At 51.6% G+C, this 19,487-nt stretch overlaps 1 protein-coding gene across 1 annotated transcript in view; it reads right to left on the reverse strand.

The window, feature by feature from the left end:
• Prdm16 (PR/SET domain 16) overlaps positions 1 to 19,487 on the reverse strand; it is a 317,111-nt gene that overhangs the window by 202,813 nt on the left and 94,811 nt on the right. The window contains 1 exon segment of the mRNA XM_037203251.1: positions 10,650 to 10,999. Coding sequence (XP_037059146.1) covers positions 10,650 to 10,999 — 350 coding nt within the window.

The following is a 19,487-nucleotide window of genomic DNA, read 5'->3' on the forward strand; positions in this document are numbered from 1 at the left end:
TTCCCATATGCTATTTGGTCTATATGGTGCTAGGGATAGAACTAAGATTTCATGAATGCTCTAGGTGGACCCTCTACCAACTGAGCCATATCTCCATCCCTGACAAAGATTTTAAGCAATGTAAAGAGAAGCCCAGGCCATGTCAAACAAATCTTCCACTGTACAAGAAGATGTTGAGTGTTGCTGTTTCCCAAGCTTCAGTGGAGAACTTGGGTCACCCCCACCCTGCCCGAAGAGAACGCTGGGGTGAACTTTGCTGAACACGGCTGCTGACTTCATTTAGGACAAACTCAATCCTCAGGCTCAGGGGCTGAGAGAACCCATTCATGGGGTCCCATACCGGCGGCAAAGGAAGATAGCACAGGTGCACCCCGAGGTGCTTGGTGGCCTGTGAGTGGCAGCGTCACCCTCGTCTTTGGCTGAAGCCAAGGTGGCTGGAACATATTAAAAGCACAAGCCTGTGCCAGGAGACAGCCAGAGAGAATCGCCGAGAAGACCAGTGAGGCTATCCTCTGCCTGTGGAGGGAGGCCCCAGGCTCACGTCTCCACCCAGGCCCAGGGAGACTTTTCATGGCCTGGAATGCCTGGGCTCTTCTTTGACCCTGTACAGGGGGCGGGAGGGCTCACCAGGGACAGATGTCAGCATGGTGGCTCGGGTTCCCCAGGGAGACACCCGAGAGAGGGCTGTCCTCCTGGCTCATCCTGCTCCTTACAGAAACCACGGTTGGGAAATGAGTGCAAATGATTGATACAACAGTTCCTGCAGCCTTGGTGGTCTGGTTGCTTTCTGCCTCCAAGGGTCAGCCCAGAGCAGCCCAGGCTATTCCTGTGAGGAGGATATGCTGGGTGTGCAGACTGAAACCCTGTGCTGTGCCTGCCCTTCCCTGACTGCCCTTCCCTGGCACAGGCAGCACCCTCCAAGCCTTCCGTAACTTCATCCCAGCAACACAGCAAGGCTCCAAGATTACCAGACCGCCATGTTGACTGAGTACATGCCATGGGCCGGGTCTGCTAGAGGGCCATACAGAAGAGGTGTGAGAGGCAAGGCAGAAAGGACACCAGCAGAGAGAGACATTCAAGACAGGTACCAAGTGCCCAGTCCTGTTGCTATGCAGATTCCTGGGCCCAGATACAGGCATCCTATCCCTGTGGACAGAGGGCTTCTAGAACTGGCATCCTGAAAGTGCCCTGGATGGGGAGGGCATTGGGGCAGTTCTCTAAAGATTGCTTCAGAGACTCCAAGACCAAGGTGCATTGTGGGATGGAGAGGTCTAGACACTATGTTATGGGCTGTTGGGGCCAGAGCCCCACATGGTTTTACCTGAACACACCCCTGTCCTCTGAAATCTGCCCACTTCACCATGGCATCCTGGAGGCTGCTGAACCCTCACACCTATCTGCAGGATGGCCGATGGCTCTCCCTGTCATCTGAAGAATTCTATGTCACAGACACCATGAGCACTAAGTGGTCCTGGCCTGGCCCAGCTGCAGTCCCCAGAGCAGGGACTGAGAACTTGTTTTTACAAGAGAGGCAATCACATCTCTGGAAAGAAAGTGACACCCAAGGAATCAGGACTCAGACTGGACTCTGCTCTGGCCCTGCTGGAGCCCAGCCTGGGCCTCACCCCAAGCAGACTCAGACCTTCCTGTGGGGCCTACATCACTTCCCCACATGGTCACTGAACCAGGCTTTTCTTTCTCCGCTCCAATCAGCAGGTCAGCTTCCTGCCCCAGGAGCAAGGAGAACAGTGGCTGGGGAGGGAAGTGGCCACGCCACTCCTGCCTGGCTTTGCTGAGCCTGGCTTCCTTGGACCCTTAGCCTTGGTGTCCTCTCAGCCAAAGGACAGCAGCAACGTGTTAATCACAGTGCCACTAGGGGAGAGCGCCCTGAGTAGAACGGGCCTCATGTGGACCTGGGCAGGTGCCCAGTCAGTCCCTGGTTAGTGCCCTGCCTCTCCCTCTACCCAGTTGGCCCAGCTCATCAGGCTTGCCAGGCAGAGTCAGCCCAGGTGACTCTGTGAGCATTCATTAGTGCCCAGCCCTTGTTTTCCTTAAGGAAATCAGGCAGGCGATAGGAGAGAAAAGGACAAGAGCCAAGGGTTCTGTTCCACAGACAACCTCAAGGGACCACAGGCAGACTGAGCCAAGACCTAGAGGAGCCCACCTTCTCCTCTACCCCGGCCTCCCCCTCTGCTGGGACCTCCCACTCCACCTCAACCCCATACTTTCACATGTCAGCGCACTACCAGCATTCCGAGTCAGGATGGGCGCTTGCTGTCACTGGGGTGGTGTGTGAGCCGGATGGCAAAATACCATTTAAGAAGTTGGCATTCGCGGATGTCTCTCGAATATGAAAAGAAAACATTTATTTCCCTTTTTCGCCTGTGAATCAGAACACTCTATTTAAAGAAAGAGCCCTCTGCCGGGTTGCTGCTGAGTTATTACCCCTTAAGGAAGTGAAGGAGAGCCACCGGGGAGGTATTCTTAGTCATTCTTTCTCCTTTTTTCTAAAATTCCTTATAAACCCGGCTTCAGAGCTGGGCCTAAGATAGTACAGGATTCCATGGCATTCCTGACTGAGAATGTGGGGTTGCTGTCAGTGTGCTTGGGAGAGGCGGGAAGGGTTGGCTACTGGGTCTCACAGTTGTCCCTGAGAAATGGCCATATGTGGCTTTTCCCCAGATCTTCAGGGGTCTTGAGCTCAGATCTTTCCAAGCAAGACACAGTGGGCTGAGGCTGGGAAAGGGCCCTTCAGGCACCATTGTGTGGTCAGGCTTCATGGCATCCACCTTTGCTCAGCGGTGCCCTCAACCGTTTTAGATATTTCATTTGCCTCCATAAGCACATTGCTAATTGTCACGGGGAAGAAAAGCCCACAGCATGTCTTAGCCTCAATAAATCTCTCCAGCAACTGGACAAAAAGAGGTTGCCCTGCATCGAGGGTACGTGAAGCGCCTAGGCGGAGGGCCAAGCATTGCAAAGTTCTAGGGCCAGAGGGAAAAAAAGCATAATCAGAAGATGAGTTTGATTTTTAGATGAGACGGGAACCACCGCCCTACAGTAGTGGTTCTCAACCTGTAGGTCATGATCCCTTTAGGGGTCAAATGACCCTTTCACAGGGGTCACATATCAGACATCCTTCACATCAGATATTTATGATTCATAACAGTAGCAAAATTACAGTTATGAAGTAGCAATGAAAATAATTTTATGGTTGGGGGTCACCACAACATGAGGGACTATATGAAAGAGACTCAGCATTAGGAAGGCTGAGGAACACTGCTCTAGAGGGTGTGGCCATCCCAGGGACAGCGGGCCCCTGCTGGCCTCCCTGCCCAGGACCCACTGCCCAGGATTCACACCATCCAATACCTTCAGTGGCACTGCCTTCCCACTGGCAGAACACAGAACAAGACATAACAAGAGGGCCAAGAGCTGAAGGAAGATAAGGGTGCGCCTGAGGTAAGCCCCGAGTGGTAGGCAGAATTCCAGAACCCTTGCTATGTGGCTTAAGCTTGTCCTACACATGGAAGGGTACAAGTATACAGGTGTGCCCATCTGCGTCTGCGTGTTCCCAGGAGTGTGAGCCTGCATGAGTATATGAGGAAGGCCTTGAGTGTTGTGCGCTGGTCTTTCCATATGGTATTGAGCGACACACAGGACCTAGGTAGCTCCCAAGAATGCCTGTTTTGGGAAGCAGCATTGCCTGCTGAGCAGTTTAATGCCCTTCACTGCCCACCCTACACGGCCCCTCATGGCCTCTATGCCAGGTACACAGAACATGTCCTGCCACAGTTGTCCTTGTGCTGGGCCTTCTGGTAGGACATCAAACAAGTAGAGGGACTGTCCCTCTCCTTTCCTAGGCCAGTTGTTATAGACCTGGACTGTGGATTATAACCTCTAGGAGCTGTCACAAGTTCTGTTGCTGGATGATTGTGAGGACTCTTGGTCTTAAACCCAAATGCTCCTGACAGAGATAACCAGCCCCTCTCAGAGGGAGCCTGGGTTCCTGTGTTGTTAGAAGTGATCAGATGATACCAACAAACAGTCAGGTGAGAGCCATGACCCTACACATTAGTTCTGAGACCAAGATACCTAAGAGGGACTCCAAAGAACACCTCTGACCCACAGGGCCTGATACATTAACTTGTCATCTCCAAATCGTTCTTTGCAAACTCTGTTGGAATTGTCAGGCTGGGTAGACTCACTTCCTAGGTGACTTGCATAGACACTGGGTCTGTGCCCAGCTTGCCTTTCCTGCCACCGCAGTCCCTGCAACAAATCTTCTAGAGAATGGAGAGCTTAAAGGCCTCGTAGCTACGGACAGTTCCAGCATCAGTTTAGGAAGCCCTAGCCTTCTGACTAGTTGGCCCTGGACACCCAGCCTTGCTTTGGAGCGGGCAGCTCCAAAGGGAATGGCAGAGCAGCAGGGGTGTATGTATCTGTTCGTGCCCCGTGGAATCCGAAGAAGCCTGGTGCTTAGGAGGGAAATGCTTAGGAGGCTCTGAGCGGGGAGGGTGTCATACTCGCCACTGCTGTTTGGGACGTATATGGTGACTTGAATGAGGTCAACCAGTCTGTAAGCTGCCTCCTTCCCAAGCTGACCATCTCCACTGGGCATTCACTGTCCGGCAAACGTTGCTACACACATGAGTCACTAGGGATCTTGTCCAAATGCACATGGTGACTCAGTGAATCTCTGTCTAGAAGGCCCTGGGGCAACACTGTACTCGTAGGCTGCTCTGGGGCAGTCATGGGCTTTGTGCATGGGTCTCTAAACTGAACTCCGTTTCTCCTGCACCCATTATGGGATCAGAAAGGGCAGGCAGATCAGATGATTCCCTCATCAGAGGGAGCTCACTGCTTCCTGGACACAGACTGACAGCAAGACACGCCTCATCCTGGGACTCATGAAGACGCTTCTAACTCTGGCTCCTTCGCCAGCACCAAAATGCGCCCTTAAAAAGATACAATTTTCAGCCCCACACCCCAATCTACAACTTCTTTGCCTAAGTCCTTCATGAGGAGAGACCCATCTAATCCAGCAGTACAGGCTAAGCATGCAGCTTCTAATGGAGGGTGTTAGCTGGTGGGAATGCACATGCATGGCGGGAGGGGTGTTTCCCAGGGTTTCCTCTATCTCTAAAATCGGTATTAATCCAGGATCTGTGGGGATCTCTACAGGATTTGAGCTCAGAATTCTGCTCAGAGCCCACAATGAGATCTGCTTGCTATGGTCTCCCAAAGCAGCCAAGGCCAAGCAGGGTAGAGATACAGGTGATCCCTATACTCTGGGTGGTCAGAGCCCAATGCCAGGACTTTAGTCTCAAGTTAAGCAGGAAGTATCCGGTTCCCCTGAAGCACAGTCATGCTGGGAGGGAGATGCCTCTGTCTGTGTGTCTAGGAAAAAGTCCAGTGGAAGAAAAAGTCTTGATGTGAGAGTGTGTGAAGGCTGGAGGAGAGAGGACAAAGGTTGCTGCCTCTGAGAACCCTGAAGCTGAATCTGAGACCCAAGCTGGGGTCCTGAGGTGAGATCACAGTCCATCCCCTCTGTAGGCTGGGCTCCTCCCTGGGAACTAGCAAACCTACCTATTTATCTCTCCTGCACTGGGACTGATTTTAGCCTGAGCATTGGGTCCCCTGAGTGCACATCCTCAATGTTTGGAGATGATGGTTCTTGCTACAGCCATCTAATGTTTGGTCACAGTGGCTTTAACAGTCTCTTCAAAGACCTTCATCCTGAAGGAGTTTGGAGGGGCTAGAGGCTAAGGCTACACTGTGTGGATACCTCTGCTTTCCCCCAGGAAACAGATACCAAGTCCCTGTAATGTGCAGAGAAGGCTAACATGTACATACATAAGCACACATTACATTCTTTCCAGCCGAGCTATTCAAGGCTGGTGTCTGGAGTGAATGGTTCATATTAAATGTGCAGAAGTTTCTCAGAATTGACAGGGGGAGAGGGCGGCTCTCACCCACAGTGTCTTCCAGCCCTGACATCTCTGGTCATTAGGGTAGCTCAGGGGCCCCTAAGTGATAAGTAGATCTTGACTTTCCCCAAAAACATCTGTGGGTCTCAGGAACCCTGAAGGAACTGGCAGAGGACCCCAAGACTGCAGCATAGAGGGAGGAATGGGGCAGGCTGAGGCCTCCAGGCTATTCCCTCCATCTTCCCAGAGTGCCCTGCTCCCTTGGCTTGTTTGTTGATTGAATAAGTGAATGCATGTATTAATATTCAGACCCTCACTCCAGGGAATGAGGCAGTCCACTTGAGCAAATTCTTGAGAGGATTGAAGCCCCATCAGTTCACATTAACACCTCTTAAACACTGGGAGACACATTCATTCAGCAGATGATGTTTGTGTGTCAATCACAGGCTCAACACAATCTCAGAGAGTGACTTTCTGGAGACATCCTCTACAAGAACCTAGTCTAACTCTGGATAGGAGTAGCCATTGTCAGTGAGAAGCCTGTCTCTGGTGCCTCCCCAGGTACCCTGCCTTACCCAAGCAAGCCCAGGCACACAGCTGCAGACCCTGCCTGGGGCAGGTGGCCTCTGAGCAGCCCATCCATAGCCCATCCCTCTGGGCTGTCACAGCAGCCATCTCTTAATTAGCAAAATAAATAGCACGATGATAAATGTCATAATTTACTTAACACATGATCAAAATCATTGCTTTTGCAGACCTCAGGGCAATAAAATGCAATCACGGGGTGATTTATTCCCACCGGCAGGGTGAGTGCAAGGCTTCGTGTCAGTAAGCAGGGCATGACATGGGGCGGGGGAGGGATGGTGGCCAGATGGAGGAGCCTGGGAATTGGGACAGAGCCCACAGGGATGTCCAGCCATTGAAACCACACCCATACCCACATATAGACCCTCAGCCAGGCCTAGGACATCTGACATGCTTCCTTCCAAAGCGACCAAGAGCCCTAACCTGGTGGTCCCAAAGCATTCAGGGAAGGAGGCTCGGTATTTATGAGAGGAACGAAGAGAGGCAGCCTCCAAGGCCAGTTCTGGATGAGGGATGGGCTTTGAGCCCCCCCCTCCCCATCCCGTGAACACTGAAAGGCCCAGGCTCAGCTGCTGCACCCCTAGCTCAGCTCTGTCAAAGGAGTCTACCTGGGGTGGGAGTGCCTGGCCACCAGGGACAGGAAGTCAAAGGCCATCCCCTATCACTGTCTGTCTGACCCATGTGGGGAAAAGAAGAACTTTTTCTTCCTAGTCACCCTGAAACCTCACACTAGCGGGGCCTCGATCGATACCCATCTTTTCACTTTATCGTCTGAAACAAGAACCCTGCTCTCAGAAAGCAAGTAAAGATTGCCACAGCCTCCCAAGTGATGGCACAAACGGTAAGTCTGCCCTTCACTTCAAGCTGCCCACCAGAAGACCACAGGGCTATTCCCTCTGTTTGCAGGCTCTCCAGAGGACCCAAGCTCAGACTGGTGCACTCCACTCCTGGGCCACTCCTCAGGGAAGCCAAACAGAACGGACCCTCCTTAGCTTTCATCTGTCATCTTTGCTAAAATGTCACCGCTTGCTCTCTTGCAGCAAATGAGTACCACGTTAATGATCACAAAATTCAATTACTCTGATTCACAGAACTTAATTATGAGGGTGAGAGTGAATAATTATGTATGCAATCTGGGGCCATTCTGAGATCACACCCATGCATGCCTCACACTGCCCCAGACCGACTGGAGTCCCCCAGCCTTCATCAGACTTGCACATTGACACTTTTCTGGTAGCCTCCGCCTCTCCCAGCACTTGCCGAGGTACAGAGGGTTGGTGGCTAGGCCACCTTGTGCAAGTAGCTGGGAACGTTTACAGAGGCCCCTTTCTCTGTACTCAGGAGAGACTGGGCCCTGGGTCCTGGGTTTTCTTTCTGTCCTGAGCCATGATGGGGGGCAGGGGGAGGCATGCAGCCTGAGTAAGTCAGGAAAAGCCAGGAGGGTACCAGAACTCACGGACTTTGCTGAGCTACCTCTGTACTTCGAGGAGCACAAAGAAACAGTGGAAGGGCCATGAAGAAGTATAGTTCACACGCAGAAAATATGAGTAAAGATGTGAGGAGAGGAGGTCTCAGTGCTCTCCCGGGCCCAGAGGCTCCAGCCCGTAGGACTCAACAGAACCCACTTCTGACTTAATCCTTGACTCCAGGAACTGAGAGCTCCCACCTGCCTCCCCGGGAACCTCCTCTTTCCTCCCCGACAGACAGCAATGGCTTCCACTCCAGTCTTGCCAGAGGCTCCAAGGGTCCAATCCCAAGGGCACAACTAACTGCTTGGCCGTGGAAGGACACAAAGCCCAGAAAAGGGTCACAGAAACAGGCGATGGGGGCCTGAACTTGAAAAGAAAACCAGATTAGATGAGCTGAGGCTAGGTGCATCTGCAACACTGTTTCAGGCCACTGCTGGGGGCAGCTGTTTCCAAGCACCTTCCTGAAAGTCAGGTGTCAGTGCACTACCATGGGACAAAACTCTCAGTAGAAATGGGGGGGGGGGCGACTCACTCTCAAATACCTCTGCAGAGAGTAAACAAGACTGCAAAAGCCAGCAAACTCCAAGGCGTGATAGCGACAGCCTGTACCAGGCCTGGCACCCAGGGAGCCACTGTGATACGGGGCATTTCTTTAAAAACCAAAATCAAACAGAAACTTGTATCAGCTGCAGAGCAGACAAGAACAAAGTCACTTCAAGGTCATCCAAAGAACTACCTATTACCAAGGTTTGTTTACCCTCCAAGCATCTAAAAGCTCGCCTACTGATTAAATAGTGAAGATCTTTTAAGTGCGTTAAACAAACACCCTTCAAGCGTCTCCAGCACACCAGCGGGGGAGGGTGGAGAGGCCCTCCACAAAGCCAAATCCAACTGAGCCCCAAGTACTCAACTGCCATGTTGTTTAAAAACACTCTCCTTGGGCCACAAAGCACAGTGTGTGCCCACTGGAAGGGTGGGATTCCTACTCTCCTCTCCTGCCTCACCTGGTTCCCTGACCCAGCCCGTCAGGCCCAAAGATGATCTTAACCTTGGTCCCCATCCCCTGCATCTGTTACCTCTGGTGATTGAAGACATGCCAAGTTAGCTACTGAGCTACAGTTCCCACCATGCTTGGACTCACCCATCTCCACACCCACTTGGTCAACACAGCTTCTCACCTGGACCCTCCGGGCTCTCTGACGGACAAGTGAGGGTGGTTCCCACTCAGGTAAGAGCCTCAGTGCCCTTGACAGTGAACTAGACAAGATCCTGTGATACAAGGGACCTCATTCCACCTGTCTTCTGAGACACCCAGAGGACCAGGCACTCAGCCTCAGTTTTGTGGGGCACATAAACAGCGTATGAATGTGACCTAGCTACCATCAGCAGATGCATCAACTCCTCTGGCTCTCGACACTATCCCAAAGGAAATCCGTGGTGCTTGCTGGAGCATCCAGAGTTTCTCAAGGTCTGGAAGAGGAAACTACGCATAAGAGGACATTTCATCAGAGTTTCTAGGCGGCTGTGGAGTCTTGGTGTGAAAACTTTGGAGACTGTAAAACAGCCAGGGAGAGAATGCCAGGCCTTAAGTCTTTCCTCACTCTACAAAGAAAACCAACATCCAGATCTGCTTGAAAACTTTCTCAAGGTTGTCAAGAGTCTGAGAGAAGCAGACAGAGCAGAGGTAGACCCTTGTCCCACCTGACACCAACCCCAGCCCCATGGCTAGGGAGTCACTGCAGGCTAGCAGGCTCTCTCCCTGCCCTGGACCATTTGCCCTTCCTGGCACTGACCTCGATGCAGGCACTTGTGGAGGTTGTGAAACACCAAAAGGAATCTGGATTTGCATTCCTGCTTTCCACCCAGGCAGGCTTCCTGCCAAAACTACCACTGGAAACCAGCCCTCTGGGCCGCAGGAAGGCCGGGGCCTACAGGAAAACGTGCCTTTGTGGCATTCTTACTTCCCACGAGGCCACCTTAACAAGCCCTCTCAAAGCAGGGTTCAGTGTGCCCCCATGGCCTGAGCGGACACCTCGGGATGCTTCTGGTTTGGAGCGACACCTAGCACTCTCTTGCCTAACACACCATCCTTCCCAACCCACCTGCAGGTTAACTCACGTGAGCTCCAGCCCCATAAAGGTCCATGGAGATGTGATAAGGAGGTTTAAATAGGCAAGGCTTCTGCTCCAAAATCTGAGAGTGGATTCCCCTTCAAGGCTGGCCAGGAGTTGTCAATGTGTTAGTTTGTGGAGCTACATGGCCACCAGGCCTGTTTTGTAAGCTGCCTCGACCTGATGGAGACTTTTCAGCATTAAGCTGCTGTTGCTTCTAGAACACTCAACTATCCAGCCATGAGGGTGGGTTCGTACTTCCATCTGGTAGGAGGCCCGAGATGTTTTAAAACATGAGCTCATAAAAGACACATTTCCGGGAAGAGGGTGCCTCAGCCGTCGGGGCTGATGGGCGTCCGAGGGGACTGCAATGTTTTCTGAGTCACGTCATGCGAGCTGCTGGATAAAATAACCCTGGGAAATGTGACATTCGAATGCTCTCTCTCCAACAGACCGAGCCTCCTGCCTGGGGCAGTGGCTGCACCGGCTTTATAAATAGATTGAACACAAGATAAATGGCCACGATCAATCATGCTCAGACTGAGCATACTCACCTCCCATCCAAAGTCGGCCTCCTTCAGTGCGGCCCGGGGCGCCACCACGTAGGGGCCAAGCCTCTCCCCAACTTCCATCTTCCGCTTGGCCCAGATCCCCAGACCAGCTCCTGGGATGGAGGACTCTCGCAACTCAAAGTCTGGTGGGATTGGAATGTCTTCAGGAATGTAGACAGGAGCCTCATAGGGCGAGCCCTCCTTAGGAGTGAAGTCCTCGCTGGTGGGGAAGGGGGACGGCGGCCCCATAGGGATGGGGGACAAGATGCTGTCCTCAGTCTCCTCCTCGGCACTCTGGCCGGCCAGCAGGTCCGGGTCGGGTTCATACATATTATTTACAACGTCACCGTCACCTAAAGAGATAATGTAGCATCAGTGTCTATAGAAAGGGACTCCCCAAAGATGTGGCCCTCATGGAACCCCAGGGCACCAGAGGTCCAGCAGAAGTCTGGCAGCTACCCTTTGCCTGGCAGATACCAGCACCACCCCAAACCTGGCAGCAGGTATGCAGGGCCAGTGGCCCCAGGGAGAGACCCCACCAGGCTCCTCCAGGAACCAGCACACTACAGGCGGCATAGCCGAGCTCTTCCTCACTGTTCATGTGAGAAGTGGGCGACTTCATCTGTGTAGCCACCTGAGGATGCGCTGCCCGGCTCTGCTGTGGAGAAGCAGCAACGGTGGCTGTCATAGGGATGGTGACATATTTGCTGTGGGATCATCACAGTGCTCATCTGTGGCCTCGGAGATTGGGGAACTCAGATGCTTTGAAGAAAATTCAGAATCTGAGTTTTGCTAAAAACTACCACCTCAATGTAAAGCTACTCCCGACATCACACAGGGATAGCCAGGTTCTGTATGGGGTTTCTGCAAGTTCCTGGTGACCTCAAGGCAGATTAGAAATAGTTGAGGCCATGGACATGGTACATGAGCTGCAGGCCACAGGACTGAGCAAAAGGATGAGGGTCCCCAGCTAATCATGGGTTTTCTCTAGGGTCAAAGGTCAATGTCAAGACAGAGCCACTTGGAATATAAAAGGAGCGAGCACCTTGGTACACTAATGCTGTGATGGCATTGGATAGAGAAGGTCTGTGAGGGCAAGGAGGAGATCAGGCAGAAAGGAAAACAAACCCATTCCTGGTGTATACCACACAGCCCCGGAAACAGGGCTTCCAACCAGCAAGGACTCAAGCAGCCAGAGGCCGGACCAGCTCAGGCCCCTAGCAACACAGAGAAGCAAAGGATGAGACTGTGCTCCGTCCACACCAGGGTCTATCCACAAGAACACGAAGCTTACCATGCAGACAGACCTCACAATCAAACTGCCCCCCACATTGACTGGGGCAGGGATGTCTCACAGCTATTTTGAAAAACCAGCATATTACTTCTTAGATGGCCATCTTGCTGTGCCCAGGGATACCTACATTCGTTTTTCCTATCTAACTCTCTAGCTTCTTCCCTTTCCCTGCCCCTCCCACACAGAAGTGTCATGCTGGTCACCCCGACTTGACTATTCCCCAACACCTACAATGTGTACACACTGTAAACATCACACTGGAGCCTATAAATCCCTTCTCACTCCCCAGTGTAAAATCACACAGTCTCACTCGTTTTCCAGTGTGCACATGGGAGGAAACACCACAGTGTCTTATCAATACAAATGATTATTACATGTCCACTAAGATTTTAAAAATACATTACATAAAATGGGAGACAAATACTATACGTCTACCAAGCATCCAGAAGAGGCAAATCTATAAAGGTTGGGAGGAGCTGGGGAGTGACTGTTAATGGGTGCTGATTCTCCGATGGGTGGTGAGAATGTTCCAGAATTAGAAGTAGAGGTTGGTCACACAACACAGGGAAGTGTGCTAAGTGCCACCAGATTGCGTGCTTTAAATGCTTACTTTTTCTGTACTGAGAATTTGACCTCAGTCAGTGAGGAAAGCCAGAGGTGTGGGGGGGGTGGGCTCACTCACTCATCGCGCTGACCCCTGATCCAGATCTCCCAGATCAGGTCCATCCCACCACTGGCCCGTTGGCCTTTGGAAGTCACCCAGGAGCCATGTCCCATGCCCCTCGCTGCTCCCTGACGCTGGCTGGTGAAATCAAAGCCTCCAGGGAGACAAGAACTTTCAAGAACAAGAAAAGCGATTTCAGATTCCCTGTGCTGGCTGCAAACAAGCCGGCTGTGGAAGTAACAAAATGTTTTCTTTCAAAAGAAACCAAAGTCTCGGGAAAAATCATGCCGATAACACTTATTTAATTTAGCAGCATTCACAGAAGTAATGACTATGTTTTAAGTGGCCAACGGTTCCTTTTTAATTGGCTGGTGGGATCCTTTCAGGGACTTGGCAACACAAGGCAGTGGAGCTCCTTCCACCCCAAGGCCTGGCGTTGTTTAGGTTTGAAAGAACACCCCCGTAAACCTTCCCATTGCCTGTGTGCGGCAGAAAGGTAAATTAGAAGGGGGGTGTAATTAACAAGCCATCTTATTATTCAGAACTGGTAACTGCACAGAGTTCACAAACAAAATCGCACTAGAAGCCCATGTTCCCCACGAAGTGCTTAACTCCTTCAGGTGCTGACGCCTCTGCCTCCCAGAGTGGCCAGGAAGCAGGGCAGGGCAGCGCTTCAGGGGCTCTGAGGAGTCCAAGTCGGGAAACGGTCCCATCCAGGGTACGGTCACCTCAGGGCTATTTCTTTGCTTTTTTCAGTTTGAATTCTACTTCCTCAAACCCCTCACCTACTCACAGAAACCAGCACTTTATTAAAGTCCCACTTAACTGGCGGCCCAGCAAACAGCTGGAGAAAAGGCAGTGTTTCCTGCAGATTAGAGGCAGGCCCATGCTCCAGCCCAGCCTCCTGCGCCCAGGTGGTCACCGAGGTTAGGAGACAGTTTCCTTCTTTGCATTCTGCTGTCCCCCGCACTGGAGAGAGAGAGAGAGCTCTTTGTTCGTGGGTGGGCATCGAGGGGCTGGAGGTCTAATGATGTTTTGAGGGAGGATGTGGGAAGGGCTCCCAAGTCCCTGAAGAAACAGTCACCTGCTCTGAGTCTTGGAGTCCTGGGGGAGCTAGGGATGAGTCACTCAGGTTTTGGTTGGTGAGGAGTCTTATGTTCAACTTAGATATCAGCCTTCCTTTCTCATGAGCTCCAGGCAAGATGCCCTCTGAGATGGAAGCCCCTCTGCCCAAAGTGAACACTCTGGGGACCTTTTACCCAGCCCCAGGGTAGGTCACTGCAGCGGCAGGTACATTTTCCAGGCCATGTTCTCTTCCAGGTAGAAGAGCAGTGCCAAGGTCGTGGGTACTTTGTGACTGTGTCTCGGAGATTGGATGTCACTGATTGGTCAGAGGCCTACATTCTTTATCTGAATCTTGCAATGGCTTCATGGTGAAGAGTCTTGGCTGGGGCTGTCATTCATAAAAGTTGGAATGCCTAATAAAATGATAAAAGTGGGGAAGGGAGGGTACAGGGAGCAGCAGGAAGAGAGGATCAGCATGAACCTGACTGGCCCTCCAGCCAATGGCCCTGAGTCGTAGCCAAGTCTGTTTTTCATGCTAGAAGCACCTGTTCGATGTCCCAGGGTCTAGCTGAACTGATTCCTGGTTAACTCAACGCCAAGTCCCTCTGAGCATCACACCAACCAATGTTCAAGTGGCCATCATGACCCTGTGGCATGGAATAGACCTCAACTTTTCCCCAGAACCAGGGAAGCATGGGTCGAGAGCCCATTTGACCACATCTTTCACCCCATCTGGATTCCACCCAACCTGGTTTTCAGTGTTGGGTCTTTTCTGACATCACACCAGGGGGTTTTCAGGCCCTCTCACCCTGGACACAAGCCACCCAGCATCTCTTCAGAGACCCCACTGAGGAGCAAACATAGATGGGATACTAAGGTCTAGAAAGATGGTAGGGGAGAACAGTAGCTGACTGCTGGGACAGTTTGCTAAACAATAGTGTCAACCTGCGGGCAGTGGTGGCGCACGCCTTTAATCCCAGCACTCGGGAGGCAGAGGCAGATGGATCTCTGTTGAGTTCGAGGCCAACCTGGTCTACAGAGCTTGTTCCAGGACAGGCTCCAAAGCTACACAGAGAAACCCTGTCTTGAAAAACAAAAACACAAAAAACCAAAAACAATAGTGTCAACCAGCAGCAGAGGGGCTGCCATGGCATCCCAGCTGGGGCTCTCCATCAGCCATGCCAGTAACATCTGTAACGGGTGATCACTGGCTGTCCTGCCACCAAACAGGCAGAGTACAGAGAGATGTAAGGTCACAGGTCTCAAAAGATGGGCACCTCTACACTAGGAATCTGCAATAGATTGAAAATGTGAACTTTCAGAACCTACTTTACCTGCTTCCATTGGATCTGGGTTTGAATGGATCTAACAGTGTCACTGAGCATGCAAAGAACTTCAGGGACTCCAGTGAGCTGAGTTTCTACCATTAAGAAAGGCAATGAGTGTCTCAAAGGGGCTGAGGACAGACTCAGTCTGTTCCACAGAAACCCAGAGCTTCCCGAGTTAGAGGTGCTGCCTGGGATCCTGGAACCCTGAGATTCTGGTGAGTTATTAGGAGGTTTCTTGAGAGGTGGCTGTGGACAGCAGTGTAAACTGAGGTAGTAAATGGCTGAACCCCTCTGACCTGGGACATGATTCTCTTGATCCTGAGAGCCCCAAACCTTGTCTTGGTCAGCTCCATCTGCATCTGCCCTGGAAGAAACTGAGTATGTGCAACCTGCACAGACACTACATTCTCACATACAGAGACTCGGAAAGTCAAGCAGCCCACTGAAGGACCCACAGCAAGGGGCAGAGCAGGCCCTACAGCCCAAGTTCCATGTACCCATCTTAGCCCTGTTGCGGGAAATCAGTAGTGCCCCCACCACAAACCTGGAGACCATTCTCTGACCAGGTACATATCTTGTTTTGGTTTGTGTCTGCTATGTATCACATGCAAGTCACGCATGAGGCAGAAAGTCAGGGCCTGGGAAGAACATGCATCCTAGAAGCCAACTGGGTACTTTTACAATGGATTAGTGGATGATGGAGTCTGATCAGGCCAAATACTGGCTGGGCTTCCTTAAAATGCCAGCACTCCTCTATCAGGACACATGCATGTGCATATGTGTGCTACCCATGCAGGGACACGGACACACACACACACACACACACACACACACACACACACACCCTACATTCCCCTAGGGAAGCAACACCTGAGCCTATTCAGAAGCAGACTAAATAGTGACCTTTGGTGCAAACTGAAAACTTGGGCTTTTCTTTTCTGTCTCAGTCACATCCACCCCCATCCTGTAAGCTTAGACACAGAAGCAAGCAGCTAAGGAGGAACAGCGCCTTGGTATGGGTCCTACAAGCCAAACACTGGCAGGTCTAAGGGGACCCAGCAATTTGTTCTGTTCCCACCCTATGACATTCCCTCTGGCCACTGTCCTGAAGCCAGAGGGCCAACAACCCGGTGTCCTCATCTGGTTGGATGCTGATCCTGAATGGCCACTACTGTCCTTCCTAAAAGGGAGAGAAAAGAGCATCAGAAGAGAGAAGAGGAAGAGCACAGACCCAGTGTGCACAAGCAGCTCCAGAAGCAGACTTGGGGTGAGATGCACAGGCCTGTCCTGCTCGTGGGTGTAGAAAGGGACACCCTCTCCTGATGAGGACATGCAGGCTGGCTGCAGCCCCACTGAGCACTACAGAGCCATCATAACCACCTCTGGGGTCCAGGGGGCTCACAAAGGAAGAGTTCTTGATGTACTTTACAGAATACAGGCCCTTAGTAGTCACTGTTGCAGACTCGCCCACTGCTGCTGGGACAGGGAGGGAACCTCATGCTCATCCTCAGAGGACTTGAGCAGCTCATGTGACAGTGAGTGACCCTTAGATCTGCCCAGCCCTCTGGAGCTGACATCTTCCCACTGTACAGCTGAGATCAGATCACACACCCTGGGTCCAGAGATGGGTGTGGGGTGGCCACACCCAGCCTGTTGGCTTCCTAGCAGCTCCCCACCACCCCATCTCTCCCTAGGAACCCATCCAGGCTAAAAAGAATCAAAATGAAACAGCGACATGTCTCTAGGAGCTGAGCTCAGGGCTAGCTCTGCACAAGCTGCCTGGCCCAGCCCAGTGTCTAGCCTATGCTCTTTCCCCTGGGGACTTACAGCTGTACTTGTCAGAAAGCTACAAGGCTTGTGGTTTCTTGTGGGCAGCTCATCTCCTTGTTTCGCAGAACAGCAGCCCCAGTCTAAGGGCCTTTTCCAAGCTTACAGGGAGGTCAGGGCCCCAATGAAGAGTTAAAGAGTCAAAGGGCGTCTGCTCAGAATTACCCAGAACTGACCCAGATCACGCTCTGAAGAAAAGAAAGCCTGTCTGAGCAACATACACCAAACTATCTCAGAAACTCAGAAACAAAACCCCAGACCCAGGGCATCCAGCTGTAAGTCAGACCACATGTCCAGGGAAACCTCAGTGGGACCAAGAAGCTCCTCGCCCCATGAGCCATACATGCTGTCCACAGCCAAGCTGGCCCAAGAGTGTCACATTGAGCATCCCAGCCCAACATTGTCAGAGACTGGACACCTGTTTGTGAGAACCCAGGAAGGCATGAGATTGAAACTAGGAGAGATGCACACTCTCCCCTGGCAATGTCCACCTCATTTGTCAAGCCTGCTCTGTTAAGGTGTTCCATGGTGACATGGGCCACCTAGGGCTGGGGGGTTGGGAAGTGACTGAGTACTCCCATGAGGAACAACATCGTACGGTAAGGGCTTATCTGGACTCATCTGAGCCCCTGACTGTCACATTAGCATAAGACACTCAGGGCCCTGAAGGGTGTCATCATGAGGTGGTGGCCCTGGGACATCTGGAAAGGCCCATCACTGGGTCACCTCCTCTGAGCTCACAAGTGGGAGTTCTAGCCCAAAGGGAGGGCTGAGAAAGACACTGAGGGCAACAGGGTAGTGTGGTGACCTGGGGATCAGAGGACAGAGCCAGCCACTAGATTAGACATAGAGCCAGGCGTGGTGGTGGCACACACCTTTAATCCCAAGAAGAAATATGGCAGGACACAGAAAGGTATGTAAGGTATGAGGAAACAGGAACTTGCTCTTGAGGGTGAGGATTTTGTAGAGGTAAGAACATGGCTGGCTGTTCTGTTTCTCTGATCTTTCAGCTTTCACCCCAATATCTGGCTCCGGGTTTTTTTTTTGTTGTTGTTGTTTTTGTTTTTAATTAATAAGACGGTTTAGCAATTCTTGTTACAGGGTAGGAAATTTTTACAGACAAGGTGAACTCATTGGGGTTGGGGGATGGGGGACTTCTGCCCCTGTCACTTAGAAGTCTCACAGTAGGGCCCCTGGTCAAGAAGCATTGTGTCCCTGGGGACTTGAGAGCAGGAGTCTATGGAACTCACCCAGACCTGGGCAAAGAGGTGGAAAGGCACCAAGTATTGCAGAAGAACAAGGTCAAGTTCCCCTGCTCTGGCCACGCAGGGCTCCAAGGCCTCCAGTTTCAAACCATGAGCTGCTGCTTTTCACTGAAGCAGCTTTTTACTGGGTTAGGGAGAGCCAGGGCCTACCATGCTTCCAAGTCTCCTCACTCATGCTCTAACAATGTGGGCAGAGATTCACATACCCTTCCACAAAATGATGAACAATGTGTAGTGGGTAGCCATTCCAGCTTGGATCTGGAAGTTCCAACCCCCATTGAGACTCTGGCAACTGTCACGCCTACGAGGCAGGGCCAGGGGAGGAGCCTGGAGACCCGAGAGCTGGATGGGCAAGTGCTCTCTCTATGCCGGGACCCTGAACAGTGGAGGTGGACCGAGCAGAGCTCCAGGGAACACCGCTGGATTGCTGAACATTGCTAGCATTGATTTGGGCTCACTATCTGAGATTCTCTTACTAATTGAACCCACGGAGCATACAGCCATTACTGTACTTGACCTAATTCTCCCAGAGTCCATAAGACAGGTAGCAGTGTTACATTAAGGACATGAAGTCTGGAGAGTGGGTACGTACTCAGAGCCCCACATTCAGTTGTACCTAGTGAAGAACTGCACAGTCTTTATTCTAATGTATCTAAACTTTATCCACATCCATAGGAGGCATTTATTGATGCCCTTACCATGGGCACAGATTGGATGAATAAATGTGTGGGTGAGTGGACAGATAGGTAGATGGGCAGATAGATGGATGAGTACCTGGATGGGGGATAGATGAATGAGTGTATGGGTATGGGTATGGGTGGGTATGTAAATAGATAGATGAAGGGATAGATGAATGCTAGATGGGCAGATGAGTAGATGGATGGGCAGATGGATGGATATACAGAGGAGTAGGTAGGTCAGTAGATGACTGAATGAATGGTTTTGGTTAATTGATGGATGGGTGGATAAGTGGATAGATGGGTGAGTAGATGGGTAGGAAGATGAGTGAATGGATGGGTAGGGTAGTAGATGATGGGTGGATGGACAGATAAACAAATGGATAGACTGAGAGAATGGATGAATGTGTAGGCAAGTGGATGGCAAACAGGTGGGTTAATGGATAAAGTGTGGATAAACCTACAGACAGACGGATGGGGTAAAGGAAACCTGAAGGCAAGTCATTTCATTTCATTTGTTTTGTTTTTGCCTTTGAGCCAAGGACTTACTATATAGCCCCACCTGGCCATGAACTTACTCTGTAACCCAGTCTGTCCTGAAGTCACAGCCTTCTTGCCTCTGCCTCCAAAGTGCTGGTGTGTGCCAACATATCCAGATGTTGAAACAGTTCCTAATGGGGGCAGTGCCCGTCAGGACCTTTCCCTTCCTTCCTGAGAATGG

Source organism: Peromyscus leucopus, chromosome 2, assembly GCF_004664715.2.
Source record: "Peromyscus leucopus breed LL Stock chromosome 2, UCI_PerLeu_2.1, whole genome shotgun sequence".
Classification (NCBI taxonomy): domain Eukaryota; kingdom Metazoa; phylum Chordata; class Mammalia; order Rodentia; family Cricetidae; genus Peromyscus; species Peromyscus leucopus.